Raw genomic sequence first — 23,097 nt, 5'->3', positions numbered from 1 at the left:
TAAAGTAAAACGGTCTTTTGCAAACTTTTGGTTACATATATATGAACTTGAAAATATTAAACCGTAAATGACCATTGGTAAACCGGGAGTAGTCAACCAATTCAATTTCATTGAAAAATACCTCAAAACTATAAATGTATTAAATACGCATACATAAACCTATCATATGAGAACTAAGTATAGTGACTACATATGAACTGGAAATTCCTTATATCTCCGTTATTACAGGAAAAAGTATATATACACCATATAACTTTGAAAGCAGTGTGACTAAAGCTATTAAATAAGACCGGAATGTGACAAAAATTTCCTTTCTTCCTGCAAAAATATGAAGAAACAACATATTCATTGAATAAGAATGAAGAAACTTATGTTTCGGCGCTAACACTTTCTTTGAGTAAACATTAAGTAGATTATCATCAATAATTTAGAACATTTATGAGGAAAGCTTTACTCTGTATTGATACTATTGTGTGTCAAAATGTTTGGTTCAGAACGGTATATGCTAAGATTTTGTTTGTAGAAAATCAATCAAAAAGCGTATCGAAATGAATGTATGTCAACTGAAGCCTACATGAATATACGTAAGTTACTATCTCTTCAGCTGAAATAAGCCACACACAAGCTTGCTTAATGTAAGTACGAGTGTACATTTGATATTAAAATTGTATGATATGGATTTAAATTATAGTTTTTACACTCATTTTGTTCTTACAACGTTTTATAAACGTTCATGTAATACTATGAAGTTACCTGTTTTCAATGGCAATCTTTTGTATATGTTACCTAGTTTTTATATATAGTTTCCTTCTAGCATTGTCAAAACCTATACATTATTTGATATAAATCAATTATTTAGTAATTTTACATTGAATCTTTAATAAATTAACTGTGTATGAGAATCGTGCAATATCTTTATATCACTATATCTAATGTAAGCTAATGTTTTTATTACTTGACCTAGTCACTCATCGATACACATGTATACCTTTAAAAATATTTACATCTCCGATTATTTACACAGGTTTGACGCAATGTGTGTCGACTGCAATTACAACATCTATGAAGTCAATCTTGTCTTTTATAACTTAACAATGCCAAAATACTTCATACAAGCTAGCTAGTGATATCGTGCAACTATATATATATCAAAACTCATCAAACTAAAGTTTTCAAATATATTTGAAAACATCATAGATAATCCTTTTTTTCGTACACACATCACTTTGTACGACGTATTGTTAAAGATCAATAGAGTGAAATATAAATGTCAAGTATAAATATCTCCTTGTCGTCAAAACTACATTTAAACTCCTATGAGTGTTTATGTTTATTGTGCTCAAGAAAGTGGTAAAATATGCGTCTTTCAACGTCTCTGCAAGTGAATATATTGTGTAAATATGTATCATTTTGATATATATAGTTTGCAACAATAACAAAGGTGTAGACAGGCATTTAACTAATTTTATATAAACTATTGACATTGACTATTTCGTATTTTTTTTCAAATTTCTAATATGGTATGAAACACAGAAGCGGTAGTTAGGTGATCAGTAAAAGGTTTGTATCCATGTTTGTTTTGTTTTTGTATTACCATGATAACTAATAAAAACATGAATAAGGTATGCACAATATTAAAAAGCATTCTTCAACTTTACCTGTTATGTTTGATAAGTTTCCTGATACATTACGTCTCCTCAAACTAGAACAAGGAAGATCAATGACGAATCTTTATTAATAGAATAACTGTCAAAATATTAACGTTTTGCGCAGGCGTTTACTGTAATGTGTTAAAGGTAACATTCATACTGTCAGATCTATTAACATGATTAAAGACCATGAACAGTTTTAAGGTTATTTGAATATCCAACCAGCTGCTAGCAGTCGGTTCGATATTCACATTCAGTTAAAAGTCTTAAAAAAATATAATATTTGATAACATTTAAAGCATGATTTTTAGAGTTGCAAAGAGAAAAAAGAAACGTAGGTAATCGTTTTATGACCCCTTCAAGTTGTCCTCAACTAACATTGTCCTCGAATATAAACCCTTATCAATGCTTATGTTTTAAAGTTGCATATTTATTTGTCTTCATGTAATGCAGATTTTTATCAATAAAACGACATAAAAACTGCAATTTTGTATCTAATATTTCTTATAGTGAAAACCTACCTCAGACCGCTTCATTGACGGTGAGAACCCTGTTCTTAAAAATTGTCCATAAATTCGACAAAAAATTTGTATCAACCTATTAACTAAATGTCTGCCCTGTGCCCTTTGTCCTAAAATTTTACAATTTTAAGCTGAAAAATGACAATCTAGTCCCTCCGTAGATTCGGAAGATGACATATTCTGAAAACTCATTCTGATACAATCTTTATAACTGTCTTATATTAAGTCTATGATTCAGCTGAATTTTAATGACATTGAACGACTAGGGGTATCATCGTCATTTAAGTAGTCTCAGGTAGGTTTTCACTATATATTTTGAATAACCAACAGGCTCTTTTGGCGCTCCGTTAACCTTACAGACAAGAAGTGTACCTTAATTTCATTTTATCATGACTGTATCTAGATATTATCCAAATGTCTGCAAAATTGTAAAAAGATTAAAAGGTCAGGTGGCTCTCACCATTATCTTGTGTCCTAAAACGTTGATAATTTGTAGCTGAAAAGTGACAATTTAAGCCTTCCGTAGATATCGAAATGACATTATCCTTGACAATCCTATTAATACAACCTTTATATATATACCGCGTCTTTGGTATAGTTAAATTTTATGAACAATGAGAGACTAGGGGGTCTCACCTTCCTTTTATGCGGTCTCATGTAGGTTTGACTACTAGTATATATTTTCAATATACAACTGGCACTTTTGGCGCTTTGTTAACATGGAAGACAGGAAGTGTACCTTATTCCTTTTGGTCACGTTTTGTATCTACCTTTTATCTCAATATTTGCGTAATATTGTAAATATTGAGAGATCAGGGGTTCTCCCATTGTCCTGTCGTTTTTGTCCTAAATTTTTGACAGTTTTTAGCTAAAAAATGACAATCTAAGCCCGACGTAGATATCGAAGATGACATTACTCTGGGAAATCCTTCTAAATAAAGGCAACAGTGGTATATCGCTGTTCAAAACTCATAAATCCAATGGCAAAAAACAAAATCGGGGTAACAAACTAAAGCTGAGGCAAACGCATTAAATATAAGAGGAGAACAACGACACAACGTTAAAATGTAACACAGACAGAAAAGGACTAAGCATTGGACAAAATCCAATGAGAATAACAAATATAACATCAAAACCAAATACATGAATTTGGGATAGCTGAGAAATGTAATACACACAGAAACAGACTATAATATAACAATGCCCATATTCCTGACTTGGTATAGGACACTTTTAAAGAAAAAAATGGTGGGTTTAACCTGGTTTTGTGGCATGCCAAACCTAACTCTTTTATGGCCATGTAAAATATAACATTAAAATAACAACACAACATTACAGGACTATTGTAACCTTTATTTATACAGAGTGTATGATTTAATTGAATCTTCTGACCATTAAAAGACAAGGGGGTCTCATCCTCAATTAAGCGGTCTCAGGTAAATTTTCACTATATATTTAGTTCTTGGGATTTAAAAAATTTATAAAAGTAAATCTTTGAAATCTTTATATTGATAAAAATCTAATTACATAACGACAAATATGCAATTTACAATCAGAACTTACGACAGCTTGAAGAGGTTATTAAACGATTTCCTACGTATCTTATTAGCCCTCTTAACTATGAAAATTATGGTTTTCATGTTATAGGAATTTATTTTTTTTTGCTGATTTTCAACTTAATTTTGAATATCGAATTAACGTACGGCAGCCGGTTGACTATAGAATATCGAATATCGGAAAATTAATTGACAGCTAACTTCACATGCACATTCTTCATTGATAATGAAAGTTTTACAAAATTAGAAAAAAATACCATATTTAACAAATCCCCTAGCACATTTAACATTGTCTATCGATGATTCTTAAAAAAAAGGATCTAGTTAGATCTGAGACACATATTTATATATGTGCAAATGCATAAAGCAGAACTCGAAGGCTTAGCAATATTCAAAGACGATTTTTTTATGTTCAAATTCTATTTACGTTCTAGTTGTCACAACATGAATCAAACTCCCTTGAAGTTCCTAGCTCCGATCCGCATAGTTCCGAAACGGAAACGATCACTGAACGGAGTTAGAACATTAATATATACATTGTATGTATACACTGATCATTAGAAAGTTTTAGGATTTCTTTGGTAATTGATAGAAATGAAAAATATGTTATTTTATATTTTTGCCATTTCGGCTATCTGTGATACTTTGTGCTGGACATATATCTACTTGAGATTTTCGAATATTAGAATTCGTTTGCAAATCCGGCGTTTTCCAACCACCGAACCATATTGGTTGTGATGTACATATGTACTTGTGACAATAGGAAAAGTTGTATGTCCCAATCTGTTTTACTTAATTGAATCAGATTTTTAATCAAATTTAATCAAAAGTATTGCATGACCAGTGCAAAAGTTAGACTTTTTATGTGTTCATGGATTGCAGTACCTGATGTTATCTAAGTTTTAAAAAATATATGAAATCGTTAAACTGCTTTTTGTGTGGGAAGGTCATTTCTTTGATTCAAATTTGTTGACTTTTTTGTCAATTTATGACGCTTAATGTATGCATGTCTGATTGCAAAAGAGACACTCGTGATATTCCTCTGATGGCAAAACGGTTATATTAAATTTATTAGTACGTCTTTTGCACAAGCTTTCAGAATATATTATATTTTTAATTGCTAGTATGTATTTTGCAGTAGGTTCTATTGGTGGCAGTGTTTTCTAAGTTGCTTATTATATTTTAGTGAACCAGAAAGACTTAAGAGCTCTTCGAGAAATTTTAAATATGTTTACTAAATAGTTCAATATAGATAGTATGCCTGCACAGCTTTATTACATATTTAGCGTATATTTATACTGAAAATAAAAATGTTGTGAACATATGTCAAATTGATAGCATGAAACCTGATAAAAACGTGTTATAATTATTCATACAATTTGCAAAATTAATAGTATAGAAATTGAGTGAATAACACGATCAGAAAATGTACAAGAAAATTTTTTCAGGAATTCTTTTTGATTATAACAATTTTGTGGCCAACTTTGTTTTTTATATGTTAAATAACAAATGGGGTATTTAACTACTGGCAAATATGCAGACGATAAAACTCATAAGGTTGATCAGTTCTTTAAATTGTTTTTAGTGCCGGGAGAGAACCACCGATCTTTGATAGGAAAACTTACAATCCTAGTCAATTAAGATTGGTGTCGAGTGCACCCCACGAGCGGTGTTTGAACTCACAACATCAGTGTTGACGGGCTAGTGTTTTCAGTAGTAACTACTTCGACCACTCGGCCACCAAGGCCCCTTGTTTAAATATTCTTCATGCAACCACGAAAATGTTTATCCGCTATAGAGCAACAACCTCTGTCTTCAAGTGAAATACATGACAACTTAATATAATGCATAGGCACATTCAATTTAAAACAAAGAAATGAAAACTTCAATTCTTACTTTTCAGCGTTATAACATTGTACATGGAGTCAAATTGTTTTGTATGTAATAAACCTTCCCTCGTTTTCATTAGGTCTTTCCATCTTTCCCTGGTGGAAAGACCTATTGGATTTCTTTTGAATATTTTTTTTCTTCCACCTAATTTTTTTTCCTTCTCTGTTTTTTTGTTTCGCAAAATGACGCTTAGATATTTGGAATATGATTTCGAACAGTTTATACGCTTTTGAAACCAACTCTGCTTAACCGAATACTTTCCCATATAAGAATTATCTCCCCGAACACTGTTTTTTGTTATCGCTTAAACTTCACAACCGTATAAGAAACCGACCAATTTATTTTTTTCCAAATGGCGCGTTACATCCTCAGGATGTTCTGTTTTATTTTGACCGAAGCCGTAGAGAGATTCCATATGAGTGTTATGTCCCCTTTTGTTTTTGAAATTTTGAAATGCATTTTAAACTGGAAAGGCATTAGTGATAGAGACCTAGGGTCTTTCGGTTCGAGATCCTTGGTCCAAAAAATGAAAATTAGGTCAAGGTCAAAGGTCAAAGTCGTATTTAAAATTTGTATTTGTCTTTGATTTCCCTATAACTTTTAAATGGTTATAGATACAGAAAATTTACATAGTGAAAAATGCTTGGTACCTCTAGGGGCAACTTTGTTACATTTCAACTGTATTGGTTTTACCATTGTGTAAGGGACCTTATCCCAATTGATGGTTTATATGAAGCCATTATTAGGCAAAACTCTTAAAGCAAAATGTCCTTGACCCATAGGGTCTTTTGCAGTAACATTGTGAAGCAATGACCTTAAAAAAGGTCACAAGGTCAAAAGTCAAGGTCATGTATATATATGATTTTGGCACTATTTGAAGAGTTTTATGTGTGTTTGCCAACCAACCAACCAATCAACCAACAAACAAACCAACCAACCAACCAACCAATCAATCAATCAATCAATCAATCATGTTTCCGTCTCATGTGTTTAATATAGGGTCCGAGATCTTCTTTGTTTTTTTTTCGCTGTTTCTATTGACCCTATCGAACGTGTTTAATCAACCAACCAATCAATAAATCAATTAACCAATCAATCAATGATTGATCAATCAATCATGTTTCCGTCTCATGTGTTTAATATAGGGTCCAAGATCTTCTTTGTTTCTTTTTCGTTGTTTCAATTGACCCTATCCAACGTGTTTAATCAACCAACCAACTAACGAACCAATCAATTAATCAACCAACTAATCAATCATTGCATGCGCGTTTGCGTCTCGTGTGTTTAAAACGGGGTCCAAGGTCTCATTTGTTTTTTTCGTTTGTTTCAAGAGACCCTATCCCAAGTGTTTAAGTTATAAACCAACCAACCAACCAACCAATCAATCAATCAATCAATCAACCAACCAACTAATCAATCAATCAATCAATCAATATGTATGACTGTTTATTTATGACAGTATATTGAAGGAACAATTTCTCAATTATTCATGAAAAATTGAATTTTAATATTGTTCTTACGACTGTTCTGAAAAAAATCAACATGTACTCTGAAACTACAAGTCCAATCGACCCCAAAATTTGCAGTCAGCATCTACTAAAGGTTCATAAAACAACGTGGTGACGATATCTCTCAAGACTTTTCCTAGAGAAAAGAAATGGCAATGCCGTAAAAACGATTGCTAGGTCCGTAAATCGCAGTGAAATCCTACAATAAAATGTCTGTTCCTAGATTGAAATACTTATATGTGTTACAAACTGGTGCTGAAAAATGCACATTTAAAGAAAATAATGTTTAACGTGTTTTAAAGTTACACCGGATCAATTAAATCAAAATCATGCACTGCTGGTGAACTGTAATCGAGATGTCAATTTCCTACAATGACAAAAAAAAAATGTGTACATTCCGTCTCTATACATGTTGTTTGTTCAACATCCCCACCTAAAGAGAAATAAAAATACTAAGTTATCGTTATAATAAACCCGCGTCACGTGATGTCTCTTCAATCTGGAGCGCGCGTTGGACCTAAAATAAGATAAAAACTTTCCAAACTAAACATGAAACTTCTCCGGTAACAAGATACAATAGACCCCTTACAGAAACAAACATACAAAAAACAAACAAACAAACCCCCCCTCCCCAATTCAATCAATTTCAAAGGGGGGAAGACCGTTTACAATTGCTTTTTAAAAGCAATTGATTTATATCTATTTTTATTTTTGTTTTATAGCTTTTACGGTTCTAGAAAGTTGTGAAGGTAAGATCAATGTACACCATTTTAAAAATTATTACTTCAACTATACTTATGTCGTGACCAATGTTGTGTACCATTATACTATGCAAATGTACATCAAGTGAAGACAGGACATACAATTGAGAATGGTAATAGGGAACCTGTCAAAGAGACAACAACCCTACCATAGAAAAAACAACAGCAGAAGGTCACCAACAGGTCAAAAAATGTTCAAAAAGAAAAAACTTATACCTGTAATTAGAGAATTAAATTCTTTACTAGGAAAACACATAACCCAAAGTTTGGTTCGAAAACACATTAAATAATTAATCTTTTTTATCAACACTATGGCTTTTGGTTGGCTACCTATAACTCTATTCAAAGGAGGTCATATTTCTATATCAAAAAGAGAAAGGACAATCAATATCTTCAAAAGTTGAATTGTTAAAAGAATATGTCGTCCAATTTTAAATTACTATACCTTTAGTTCACATATAAAAACGAAGATGTGGTATGATTGCCAATAAGACAACTATCTACAAAAGACCAAAATAACACAAACATTAACAATTATAGGTCACCGTACGGCCTTCAACAATGAGCAAAGCCCATATCGCATATAGTCAGCTATAAAAGGCCCCGATAAGTTTATTTCTGTCACATTAATGCAGCCGCGATTGACACTGATATGATTTTAAAAAATACATAGAGACCATTCTTTAATTCATAATTATGGCAATTGTCTTAACAATGTATGGTCTTCGCTTGTCCGCTTGTCTTTCTGTGGTTACCATTTAAATCTGTAGTTTTCTGTGAAATGAAACGAATTTATCACAGTTGTTAGCCATGACGTTGTTATTTTGGTTTTAATCTTCACACATTACATTTTCAAAGAGTTTGTAAAACTTTAAACAGTGAGTTGGCAGAAGCAAAACAAGACATACTTTCAGGTTTCTTAAGGTGTAATACCACCATTGATTTTACCCTATTAAAATTGAGAATGGAAATGGGGAATGTGTCAAAGAGACAACAACCCGACCAAATAAAAAACAACAGCAGAAGGTCACTAACAGGTCTTCAATGTAGCGAGAAATTACCGCACCCGGAGGAGTCCTTCAGCCGGCCCCTAAACAAATATATACTAGTCCAGTGATAATGAACGTCATACTAATTTTCAAATTGTACACAAGAAACTAAAATTAAAATAATACAAGTCTAACAAAGGCCAGAGGCTCCTGACGGGACAGGCGCAAAAATGCGGCGGGGTTAAACATGTTTGTGAGATCTCAACCCTCCCCCTATACCTCTAACCAATGTAGAAAAGTAAACGCATAACAATACGCACATTAAAATTCAGTTGAAGAGAAGTCCGAGTCTGATGACAGAAGACGTAACCAAAGAAAATAAACAAAATGACAATAATACATAAATAAAAACAGACTACTAGCAGTTAACTGACTTGCCAGCTCCAAAGTTCAATTAAACTGAATGAAAGTTTATGATTTCATCATATGAACATCAGGCAAAATCCTTCCCGTTAGGGGTTTAGTATCATACCATCATAAAATATATGAGAAGAACATTATCAGTGACTCAATATTAACGCCAAAATATGCAATCTTTTATGACTTGACAACAGTATCGTGATTATATCCCTTCTTAATAAGTCTATTCAAAGGTTTTGTAAGTTTCTGAGGTGAATACTGACATCTTTGTGCTTTATAAAGAATATTTCCATAAAAATTGGATGTGAAATACCTGAACGTATTAGAAGTCTGCATGTTGAGCTATATTAACGAATGATGTCTTTATACCGATGATAAAATTTAATAAATGTTTTGACTAGTTTGTGATATCGAAAACCCTGGTGTAATAATTTTTTAGTAATACATAAATTTCTCTCGTTAAATTCTAAAACATTGTTACATACACGATCGAATCGTACAAGTTGAGATATATAAACACCGTAAGATGGTGACAAGGGAACGTCACCATCTAAAAACGGATAATTAACGATAGGAAATGAAAAATCATCCCTTTTATCATAAATTTTAGTATTCAGCTTTCCGTTAGTGATATAGATATCAAGATCGAGAAAAGGGCAGTGGTCATTGTTAGTATTAGCTTTATTGAAAGTAAGTTCAACAGGATAAATTTCATTAATATACATACTGAATTCGTCATTATTGAGAGTCAAAATATCATCCAAATATCTAAAAGTATTATTAAATTTGTTTATCGGATGTTGTTTCGATGGGTCTTTGCTTATTTTTGTCATAAATTGTAACTCATAACAATACAAAAACAGGTCCGCAATAAGTGGTGCACAGTTAGTCCCCATTGGAATTCCGATAATCTGACGATATACGGAATCCCAAAGGCGAACAAAGATGTGATCTAGTAAAAATTCAAGGGCATATATAGTATCAAAGCATGTCCAATTAACATAGGTTTTTTGTTTATTGCTACTAAAAAATGACCTAAAAGAGTTTGAACATATATATTCACATTCTGATTTTTTGAATGCTCATTTAATTAGGTGTGTGAATTTTTTCTTAATGAGAGTGTGAGGCAATGTGGTATACAGGGTAGAAAAATCTTAACTTTGAACAGATTCAAAATCACCAATATAAGCATGCAATTTATCAAGTACTTCCAACGAGTTCTTGACACTCCAAAAGTAATTTATTCCACTATTTTCGAAGGCCTTATTTGAACAATTTATTATCAGGTTCTTAATTGTACCAAGTGTGCTGGTAAGAAGAATAGACAATTTAGTAGTTGAACAATGGCTTTTAGTCTTTGTTAAATTGGCACTTTTAAAAAAATGTACAGTTTTTAACTTTATTTCAATACTTTGCCTGTCTAAAGTTTAATCCTTTCCAGTGCTACAGTGAACATTTCACACTACATGTCATTGCATATAAGAAAGTAATTATCACCGGAAGTAAACAACCCAATTTGTACACTGTTGTTTACTGGTTACTTACTTTGGTAACTATGTAACCTAAATGTTCCAAAATATTTATAAGACCATAAAATAAAAAAAAGAATTATGCTTTCAGACACCCAATATACATGTTAATGACTCAGAAAAATTAAAGTGCATTGAAATGCAGGGTTGATTTCCTACAACTGTCAAATTCAAGGGAATATTTCTTAGGCCTACTTTCGTATACAATCGGATGTGACGTACCATAATTTGGTGGTATTACACCTAAAGAACACCTGAATGTCAAATAAACTTAATGTAATTTTTTTCCCTCCAATTGCAATATATTTCAAGCATAACTGTCAAGTTTTGTTTCAGTCAGAGCTATAGTTTCAGAGAAACTACTATATTGTAAGGCCATATCCTACAACAGTGTCAGTCTAATTTCTTCGAAAAATCCTAGTTTCAGTGTATCATTATAAAATGCAGTGTTGACTAATATCTGATCATATACTAATGATCTATGCATTCAAACAATTAAAAAGAATACAAAAGACAACTTTAAGATGATAAACAATTTTACTGCACCTTTAAGAGTTCATTTGAAGGTCTGTTTTGGTCTGTTCTGTTCCATTTTTCATTCTTCCTTCTTTTTTCATCAAACTATGATATTTTTTGTCTAAAAAATAAAACAAATGTGATTATTTTCCAAATAAAAATGAAATAAATGTAATGTTAAATCAAAGTGTTTTAGCTGAAAGAACTGTCTAAAGTATATAAATGATGACAGTCTACACGGAAATTCTATAAGTCCTTATGCGTAACTTGAGTTTTTGGTCTGTTCCCCTATTGTGACAAATAATGGTTCCCTTTCAGTCAGTCATTTATTGTTACTGTATCAAAATTTTTTTTATTTACTCATAACAGTATATTTCTTATAGATTCACACAAAAAGTCCACTTTCTTGTATTTTACATTAGAAAATGCGGAGAAAGGGTAATACAAAAAATACCTCAAAATGTTTTTAAAAGGATTATGTCCCTTGGAATACTGGTTAAAAAAAATTGGTTAGAATTATAAAGTTTAAGAATGAGAGACTGGATTCTGGTGTGTATAAATCCAGGTCAAATAAGTGTTCAGATGATTTATTGTCATTGCAAAATGCAGACGCCAATGAATAAAGGCAAATTTAATTGGAAACTTTTGCGGCCACAACAAAAAAAAGCATGACATTAGTTATACATACTTTAATGCTGAAGTGTCATCTGCAGACCAATTCACATATCAGATTTTACCACAGAATGCTCTTCAGAACATGGTTAACACTGCAATGAAAATTTACATGTTGTGTAAACAAAACTGTATGGGTGATTTAAAATTTGACACAGTAAACTGAATACAGTCTTGTCTGTTCACCCATTTAGTGTAAACAATATTTTTATTATGATAAATACAAGTATAAATTATAAACACATATTCACAATACAGAAACAAGCAGTAATTCACCCATTTGACTTGTTCCCTATTAGCAGTCAGGGGCATTACTTAAAAAAGTAACAATTAAAATTACCTATACAAGTAATGTTGAAAACGAGGCTTATTTGAATATAACTTATATAAGTTATTTTTCTGAATATTATTTTTATAGGTGTCCAAGAATACAGATTTTACTAGCTTTAAATAATTTTCACAGTTATCTGGTTATTTTTCCCTTGATATTAAAAATCTAATTCTTCTGAAACACTAATTAACTTTCCGACGCACTTATCTTTCATACCGACGCTTCTGGGTCAAAGATTGGTCTCTTGGGACTATTAAATTATCATTTTCCTCTAAAATCTTGAAGGTAGACTGATATAAATAGATAGATACTTGTGAATTAATTAAGACCTGAAGTTATTTATAATTTGTAACCTAAATCAATTAAATATGTGCCTTAGATAAGTGTTATTGCTATTTTTTTCAAAAATGTTAAAAATAACTTATTCAGGTAATATTTTTGTCATTATTTTCAAAGTAACCTTTTATCTCTTTGCTCCTCTCAAATCTGATAAATTCTGTATTTTATGATATAAAATGTTGTTTAAAATCATGAAAACAACATTTAGTGTAAGTTTCTATTGAAAATTGAAATAACTCTATTAAGTAATTTTATTATTTTTAAAATAAAAAAAATACTTATAAAAGTAATTAAAAAAAAAACTTGTTAAAGTAACGCCCCTGACTGATTAGTCTTTGTTAAATTGGCACTTTTAAAAAAAATTGTACAGTTTGTACCTTTATTTCAACCAAGGAAATACTTTGCATGTATAAAATTAAATCCTTTCCAGTGCTACGGTGAAAATTTCACACCACATTTTATTTCATATATGAAAGTAACCATCACCGGAAGTAAACGGCCCTTTTTTACACTGTTATTTACTGGTTACCTGCTTTTGTAACTATGTAACCTTAACGTTCCAAAATATTTTATAAGACCATCAAATAAAAAAGAATGATGCTTTCAGACACCCAATATAACTGTTTATGTCAAGTTCAAGGGAATATTATTTAGGCCTACTTTCGTATACAACTGGATGTGACGTACCATGATTTGGTGGTATTACACCTAAAGACAAATGCAAAAATTTATCAGAAAAGTTAGGACCTTAAATTGAAAATTGTATGTTTTTTTAAATTATGTATGAAAATAACATCAGTAGGGATCAAACAATATAAAATATAAGAACAGAACACGTCATCAATAACCCAATATTAGTGCATACTATATGTGTATCTTAAACTTGTCCAAAAGATGGTATACCACCTTAAGTTCAAAAAACTATTTAATGACGACTCCAAAATGTCCAAAAGTACCTTTTCGCGGGTTAATTTCATTATCAGACCATTCTCTCGCCAACTTCGAACTGGTCAAGATGGACACCAATTTAGATGATTCAATTAAGACAGTTATTCTAGGCGAGGTGAAAAATGCAGTTTCTTCTTCACAGCAAGATCTTTTAAACAGCATAACTACAGTGATGGATAGTAGGATTTCATCTTTCCAAACAAATCTACAACAGTCACAGCAGGAGATTTCCAAAACTCAGATAGCCAAGCTTGAAGAAGCCATTACTGACAATTATAGTTTTCAGCGTAAAGGAAATGCAGTATCGTCATGAGGTGAAAGTGTTAACTAAGCTGGAAGAAGCTAAAGCTAACCTGGAAGCTCCAGAATTAGGAACTGAGTCAGTGCGGACAGCGAAGATGAAGATTGTTGAAGGTATTAGTGCGTGAAAGGCAAAAGCTTATAAAACTGGCCGACTCTTCCCAGCTTGGATGGAGAGTCGTCAGTGAGTATGTAGCTAATTTAATCGCTGACGACTCAGAAGACGACAAGAAGATGATGAGGGCTCAGTTTAGAGCAGAAAGAAAGAGTTAGGCGGAAAAAGTTAAGAAAGGCAAACAAAGACCAACACCTTATAGCAAAATCCAGCAAAAGAAACCCAATCCGTTAAGCCTGAAAGTGTGGAAATAAATTAAGGGTCATTGGGTAGACGAATGTCCAGACATGAAAAATAAGATAAGTAATTCTTATTCACAAATTTTAGTTTTTGATAATATTAATGTAATACAAGGCCTCTTTGCGCCTAATAAGTCTGTAACTACAAAATTGAATACTGTTAAAAATACTCACACGGTGATGTGTATTGATACAAATACAACCGTGCAGCATGAATGTGTCTCACCATTTGGTAGACTCAAGGTCAATATAGGTCAATGGAAATTGATTACCGAAAACAAACACATTATTGAGGTTATTGAAAACGGTTATAAAATAACATTCAAAACCGAGCCTCAACACGCTGTAATTAAAAACAACAGATCGTCATTTAACAATAAGAAATTTGTTCAAGATGAGATCAGCAATCTTTTATAGAAAAAAATGTATTTCTGAGATACAAAAGATTCCGCAGGTAATTAACCCTTTAACGGTTACATACAACAAATCGAGCAAACCCAGACTTGTCCCAGATTGTAGACACATACACATACATTTGTTCAAATAAAGATTTAAGTATAAAGATACAAAAGTAGCCCGAGATATGTTTCAAAAGGATGACTTTCTGTTTTCCTTCGATCTTAAGTCGGCTTATCATCATATTGAGATCTGTCAAATACATTTTTTTTAGAATTTTCATGGGACTTTGAAGGCAAAGTTAGTTACTTTGTTTTTAATTTACTACCATTTGGTTTAGCTACTGCTGGGTACAATTTTTCATAAGTACTACGAGAATTAGAGAATTGAGATCTAAAGGCAAAAGAATCATCATGTTTCTGGATGATGGTTTATGTGGTGATCGAGATTTGAGCTCGTGTCTTAAAACCAGTCAAGAGGTAAAACAAAAATTGGAAGTTCTTTCATTTTTTATTGCACATGAAAAACGTAATTGGTTCAATTCACAGTATGTGAAATGGTTAGGTTATTTTTGGGACACAAAAATAGGAAAAATTTCTGTTAGTGATAAGAGAATTGACAAAGCAGAAAAAGATCGTATTTTATGCGAGATTAGAAAAGGAGTACTTTTGTTCAGTGCTTGAACTTTGGCTAGTATTATTGGTCAGCATATTTCTATGCAAATCGTTTTGGGTGATAGCGTTAGACGTAACACAAGATTTGTATCTGATTGTGCTCAAGCGCGTACTAGTTGGAACACACCTGTTAGAATAACAGTAGAAGCTATTGATGATCTTGGTTTTTGGAAAAACTCTTGCAGAACACTTAATCTTGTAGGTGTTGATATTTTTTCAATTAATTTAACTAACATGTATGATATTGAGTTATTTTGTGATGCCTCAGATGTAGGCTTTGGTGGATATTTTTCCACAGTTTTGGATTTTCAGAGTAAAAATCATGTGATTTATGGAAATTGGTATGCGGTTGAACAATTTGAAAGTTCTACCTGGCAAGAATTAGAGACGGTTAGAACAGTTTTGAACTCGAATGATTCATTTCTTGAGAATGAGACAGTTAAAGTAAATTCTGATAATAAGAATGTGACACATATATTGAATATTAATAGCAAAAATTACAAATTACAGAAGGTAGTAAGAGATATTCTCTATTCTTGCTCGAAGAAGAATATAGGTTTAAAAACCAATTGGGTACCGAGAACTGATTTTTTAAGTAGACATACGGATCCTGATGATTAGAGCATCGACAAAAATAACGTTTTCAATGATCTTAGTTGTACATTTGGCCCTTTTACTGTTGACAGATTTTCTACTCAGAGCTCTCGTTTTATTTCGAAAATTTGGTGCCCAGGTACTGAGGCAATAATCGCTTTTAGTCAGTTTTGGGGAGGTGATACTAATTGGTTAGTTCCACCTCCATCGTTAATTGACATGACAATAAGCAAGTTTTTATTAAGGACAAGGCTAAATGCATGTTGGTTATTCCTGAATGGAAATCTGCTCCTTATTGGCCACTTTTATATAAAGACGGCGGATTTAGAGATTTTATAAAGGAGGTTATGTATTAGCCTAGAGACAACATTATAGTAAAAGATACATGTTAAAATGGGATTTTTGGTGAAAATCTGTAAGATTTGGTATGATCGCTTTATTTGTCAGCTTTTAATGAGGATTTATGCGTTTTTTTAGGTTTAAAACTGAGACAGAACGTTGAGTATGTCGTTGAGAGCAGTGGTGTAGGAGAAAACAATGTGTTGAGATCTTTGGGAGGAAAGATGGCTTTGTACCTAATGGACTTCAAAAGTGAAAATACGTCAAAGAAGTACTTCGCCGGATTTAATCGTTGGAAGTCATTCATTAATGAACATGGTTTTTCTGATTTACCAGCCGAACCAGTACATGTAGCGTTATACTTAACATTTCTTATTGACAAACATTCTTCACCAAGTGTATTGCAGTCCGCGATTTATTCTATAAAATGGGCTCACGAATTAAACGGTTACATAGACCCTACAAGCAATTCATTCAAAACATTACTGTTAGAATCGTGCAAAAACTGGAACGGTAAACTAGTCGTGAAAAAAGACCCAGTTGATAACATTATGCTTAGAGAACTATGTTCTATATATCAGGATTCTAGTGATTTATTAGTGATTAGGGATTTAACTATGATACTTATAGCTTATGCAGGTTTGTTACGTTTTGATGAATTAAGTTCATTTACTTGTAGGGAAATTAAGATATGTGAGGAACACATATCTATATTTTTGTCGCATAGCAACACTGATCAATATAGACAGGACAACAACATTTTGATTTCCAAAGTGAGTTCTCAAGCATGTCCCCTTTTGATGTATAAGCGTTATTTGGGTTTATCTAGTTTAGACGTTGATGCTGATCATTTTGTTTTCAGACCCATATTCAGATCGGATGGTGCAGCTTAAGTTATTTATAAAAATTAGAAGCTGAGTTATACAGCATCCAGGCAAAATATTGTTAAAAGGTTGAAAATGGTTACTCCTCAACTTAACTTAGGTTTGCACTCAATACTTTCAGGTGGCGCTTCGGTTGCAGCAAAGTCAGATCTTAATGAGAGATCAGTATAAAGAGGCATGGACTTTGGAAATCTGTTTTAAGTAAAGACGGGTACATTTCAGGTTCGTTTGATAATAGAATTTCAGTTTCTAAGAGTTTAGGTTTAGTGATATATATTTTTCTATCCGTTTTCAGTCCTATCTTTGAGTTCTCTAATCTTGTGGGCGATCGGCAATTATAAAATGTGTTTGATATATTTATAGTTATATATAAGTATAGTGTGTTATTTCCGCGTTTCGAAGTATAGAGGAAAATTATTGTTCCAACGGTTCTTTCAATATATGTATGGACATGTAATATTAATTATAGTATCACGTGAATGGTAATTTTTCGCGCTATCAGACCATTCTATCGCCAACTTCGAACTAGTCAAGTTCAGATTTAATGTTGGTCCGTTATTGTTTGATTTTTTTCTTGTTTTTATACTATATATTGGCATTGTGTTTGCTATTACACATTTTGATGATATTTTATTTATGTAAATATAAGCTTGTTTTCAGTATTGTCCAAGTACACCCCTCGTGACGATTTCCGAGCATTAGGGTTTGACACAGGTTTCCATATCGACCAAGGTAACTTGGTTGTTGGTTTTTCCTGGCCGGCGGATTCGTTTATGACGGAGTCAATGTTTTCATTTCGTATTGAAAGCATTTTTTATATGCAACTGTTTGTTGATAGAGAGACGATATAGCTTGATAAATATGTACGTGTTGTCAAGACTTCTGTAAATATTCTAAAAGCAAGATCTGTTTAACCTTCTGAATCACCAGAGAACGTCTAGAGTTAAGAGTGATATTCGTATTGCTTAGACTTTCTATGATGTGTTTTGGAGACTTCTGTCTTATCGTCATTTTTCGGTTTTCCATCGACCTATTAGTTTTGAAAGTTCTCCTGGTATCTCCAGCCATTGTTTTACAGCATCATACTTTAATGACTTAAAGAATGGGTTCTATCGTAAGGTGTAGTTGATCCTAAATGTATACATGTATATCATATGATATCCTTTGATTGGTCACATAAGGTGCAAGTTTTTATGCAAACATTTGTATTTATCGCTTCCGGTTGGTGTCCCTTTTCACTGCATTTCCTGACTTTAACAACTTTTATAACTTTTACAAATATATGATACGAAATGGTAAAATTGTTTTTAGTCCATGAGGTACGACATGGTAGATCCATTTGAACCATAGGATACGAAATGGTAGATCCATTTGAACCATATGGTACGAAATGGTTGTTATCGTTGGTACGAAATGGTAAATATTAAATACGAAATGGCAGAGGTACGAAATGGCCAATGTATGAAATTACTTGCTACCTGAGGACGCAGTGTGTCAGTGTGTAAGATCCCCCGTTGGCTGGAGGCACTGACATAACAAGTCCGATCGAGATGAATAACTATTTTACATCACAGCTTTTCTATATTATATGCAATAACATTTTCGCTTCATAAACTATAGTTTAGAATGCCATACAATCATTATACTACACTAGATTTATTCCTATTTAGTATTTACTATGTGTAGGAGTGCCTGTCGTGACTTCATATGGTTAAGGTCTTGATTCGATTCCCTGCATAGACACTAGAAATTTAGTGGCTTTTGTTCTACATAAATTAAAAGTTAATCTTTATTCTGCATACATATTTTTAAATTGTATTGGGTGTTCGACATTCCCGCCAAAATGTTACAGAAAAAAAGAAAGCATGCCGAACAAAAAATGCAAGGTAGGGTGATCTGGTAGGAGTGATCCGACTCAGATCACCCCTGTTAGAAAAAATAGTGGGGATGTAAAATTATTTCATTGTCTTCTTTATTTCAACCTCACGCTTTGTAATATATCTGTGGTTATTTTTATTGAAATGGTTCTTGTAGTGTTTTGTGCAGTGTGTGTAAAAATGAAAACAAAAACAAAAAATTTAATGTATTTTCATATTTTACTACAATATAGTTTATATCAGTCTTTAAAAAAAACAATGCCATGAAGTATATCATGAGTGTCGTTTCTAACAATGGGTATAGAAAAGAAACATTGTCGATTCTCAAAAGCAAAACAAGCCTTATTATCTAATTAAAATATAAGGTATAATTAAAAAATATAATAATAAGCTACATGTATCAATAGTTTTGTACATTTTTTTTCTTAATTTCACCGTTGTGTATTTAAAGTGATACATTTTTGTAAATATAGGGGATTCTTACATTGACACCAGTGGATTATCGTTTCTAACCTAATACCGCAGTCCCACTAGGCCACGATCGCAATACATCTGTGAAAAAATATTTTGTTGATCGTAGTACGATCGTGTAGATCGCAGTAAGGTCGTATCATGGTCGTGGTGAGGTCTTCAAGATCGTGATGAGCGTGGCCAAGTTTGAACATGTTCAAAACAATCATCGTGCGGTCGTGTTTAAATCATTTCGTATACGTAGTAGAAGCGTAGTGAGAGCGCACTAAGATCGTAGTAAGATCGCAAAGGTCGCTGTACCATCGTTATTGAGAGCGCAGCGAAAGCGTGTTTCTATTCGGAGAGACTGCGCTACAATCTCACAGCGACGTTATTACGATCTCACTACCACCCTCACGTTCTTACCGCGACCCATATACGCTTCCACTACCACTATACCACGCTGTTCACGACCATTGTACAATTCTAGCACACCCTTGCTGTCCTCATCACGCTCTTCTTTATTATTCCCTGGATTTGTTTTGTCTGTATGTAATTATCCATTTAACGGCTCAACCATGCTTCTCGTTTTATATAGATTAGACCGTTGGGTTTCTTGTTTAAATTATTCTACACTAGTAATTAATATTTTGGCCCTTTATAGCTTGCTGTTCGGTGTGAGCCAAGACTCCGTGTTGAAGACCGTATCTTTGCCTATAATGGTTTACTTTTATAATCGTTTACTTAGATGGAGAGTTTTCTCATTTGCACTCATATCACAATTTCCTTTACCTATTGACACATCTGTGTCATCTCTGTTATGGTTCACTACGATATCGTCATTTGAGCTTTATGGACCAGTAATAAGTTGTAATTTAAGTTGAATTGTTTGGTCTGACATCTCTGCTTGATTAGGATATTTTACTATATTCCGTCTGCCTCTACGTCAACCCCTACCACCACGCCCAGGTGGTCTAATAGGTTTTGGTGGCATGACTGTATTGTTTCCGAAAAATCTACGTATTACGTAATCAGAAACAGAGGGATGGGAACTGTACTGATAAGACTCACGATGTTGATGTTATTGCTGAGAACGTAGTAAGATCGCGGTATGAATATATTATAATCGTGGAAAGAACGTGCTATCATCGCAGTAGAAGCGTGGTAAGACGTGTTGTAATCGGATAACTCGTGGTACCGTCGTACTGAGAACGTGAAGAGCGTATAAAGATATTGATAAGCGTAGTAAGGTCGAAGAATAAACGCGGTAAGAACGTGGTATAATAGTAGAGGGATCGTTGTTGAAGCGTAATGAGGACGTAGTAGCATCGTGAAAGAAACGAAAATTTACATTTTCATGCCGCTCATACCGCGACATCACCACGATCTGAATTAATTTTAGATCGCGTTGAGCGAAGTGCGATCGCACTCTAGTGGGACTGGAGCTTAAAGAGATAGTGAAATAATATTTTCATAATCCGTGCTCCGGCGATGACCTTAAAATCGATAATTTAACTATCTTTATTAAAAATCCGATAATCCGAAAGGAAATATTGAAGAAGATGTTTGTTTCTCTAATGGTTATCAAATACATTTTCATATGTAATAAAACTAAATCTCCTGTGAATGCCTGAGCATTACTGATTACTCTATGCAATAACGAAATGATGTGCAAACACTTTAGTCATACATCTCTGGAACAAATAAAATCAAGCATTGATAAAAGATATGTACATCGGATTATAACAAGATGTCTCGATAATCCTTTATAATCGAAACAAGTGATTGAAATTAGATATTTCCTAATGTGTCGCAACAGCTCAATGTACATCGACGTCAGTCCGATATGTTTATACTGGGCATTGGTCAAACACATCATTTCAGTAAAATGTTGGAATCATATTTTATATCTTTTAAACAATATTCATGTATTATGACAGAAGGCAGCGTTTTATATTGTGATAATATAATGTTGATACTAAGTGTAGTACAGAATGTTTAATATGAAGACATATATAAGTAATGATACATGTACATCATAAATCATAATTGTCATGTTTTCTTCAGTGATACTTTTCTTATACATTTCGTGTAACGCAAAAAAATTTTATAGCTAAAGTCCAAATAACTGTCCATTCCTTGAAAATAATGGAGCGGAGGCCCTGAATGTACTAATACAACGTTCGAAAACTCATTGATATTGTAAAGGAGATGGTGTTATTGAAAAAAGTAGTCATACGATTCACTGTTAAACGCAAACCTAGCAAATTTTAAAATACTTTTATACATAATACTCTTTTCTTTTTTAAAGTAGGATTTACATAGGAATACTCTTTCTTGTACTTTTTTGCCAGCGGCAGCAACAATCAATCGAAATAAATTCCGTGAAAGGTATCAAATACAAAAATTAAAGGACAGACACTACCATTTTAATACCAAAAGACAAAACAATAGTCAACATCAACACTTTTGTCGAAAAATACACAAGTAGTACCCAAAGGTTAAACCTAGTATGAGGAATTTATTCTACTCTAAAAACAGATCCTCATATGATGTTGTAATCTACAATTGCAAGTTTATATTAAAAAAAACATATGAAAGACATTCATTGACTGTAATCCAGCAAGAACAATTTATCCTTTATATCTCATTTAAAAGTACGCACAGGACCGGTCAAATTCTTAGTTGAATTGTTAATAAAATACACTTATATCCAAGTATGACAGAAATCAAAAGAGATCAAATATTAAATATACCAGTTTGCAAAAAAGATTCGCAAAAGTTGTAAGTAATACAAAACCTTACATTAAACAGTCAACACCAATTTACCCCAACACCTAGTATGTGCTTGTATTGAAGTGGTTGTCATTTGCTGGTTTGTATCATAAAATTGAAAATGGAAATCGAGAATGTGTCAAAGAGACAACAACAGGAGGTCACCAATAGGTCTGCAATGTAGCGAAACACTCCAGCACCCGGAGGCGATCTTCATTTGACCCTTTATCAAATATGTATACTAGTTCAGTGATGGACGTCATACTATGCTCCAAATTATACACAAGAAACTAAAATTAAAAATCATACAAGACTAACAAAGGCCAGAGGCCCCTGATTTGGGCTAGGCGCAAAAATGCGCCAGGGTTAAACATGCTTTTTGAGATCTCAACCCATAATTGTTAAGACGTTCATTATTTTGTAAACAAATCAGGCAGTTAGTTTTTTCGTTTGTATTGTATTACATTTGTCATTTCTTTGCGTTTCATCGCTGACTACTGGTTTACAGTAAGGATTTTACTCATTGTTGAAGGCCATACGGTACATTTAAGTTAATTAATGTGACTGTCATTCGATCTCTTGTTGAGAGTTGTCTCATTAGCAGTCAACAAGTATAATCACAAAAATACTTAACTCCGAGGAAAATTCTAAACAAAAAATCACTATTCAAATGGCAAAATTAAAAACTCAAACACATCAAACGAATGGATAACATTTTTCTTTAAATGTCCTGTACTAATTCAGGAAGATTCCCATTGGTATATCATTGTTTGTTCCTGCTTGTGCTGCATTTTAGTGTTTCTATTGTGGTCTCCTCTTATATTT

General features: G+C 32.7%; 1 protein-coding gene across 1 annotated transcript; it reads left to right on the top strand.

Moving 5' to 3' along the window:
* Positions 1 to 13,925: 13,925 nt before the first annotated feature.
* Positions 13,926 to 18,513, top strand: LOC134727524 (uncharacterized). Its single transcript, XM_063591905.1, has 4 exons — positions 13,926 to 14,043; positions 16,425 to 16,925; positions 17,831 to 17,902; positions 18,482 to 18,513. Exons 1-4 carry the CDS (start codon positions 13,926 to 13,928, stop codon positions 18,511 to 18,513), a joined length of 723 nt encoding a protein of 240 aa, XP_063447975.1.
* Positions 18,514 to 23,097: the final 4,584 nt, after the last annotated feature.

This window comes from Mytilus trossulus, chromosome 8 (assembly GCF_036588685.1).
Source record: "Mytilus trossulus isolate FHL-02 chromosome 8, PNRI_Mtr1.1.1.hap1, whole genome shotgun sequence".
Classification (NCBI taxonomy): Eukaryota; Metazoa; Mollusca; class Bivalvia; order Mytilida; family Mytilidae; genus Mytilus; species Mytilus trossulus.
This window is presented reverse-complemented; position numbering and strand designations above follow the sequence as displayed.

Bases quoted from the DNA above. Each gene is read 5' to 3' on its own strand.
- LOC134727524 (XM_063591905.1), top strand. From the start codon at position 13,926: ATGCAGTATCGTCATGAGGTGAAAGTGTTAACTAAGCTGGAAGAAGCT. The intron at 14,044-16,424 runs GTATTAGTGCGT...GCGTTTTTTTAG, and splicing joins GAAGATGAAGATTGTTGAAG to GTTTAAAACTGAGACAGAAC. The intron at 16,926-17,830 runs GTTTGTTACGTT...GCTTGTTTTCAG, and splicing joins GATACTTATAGCTTATGCAG to TATTGTCCAAGTACACCCCT.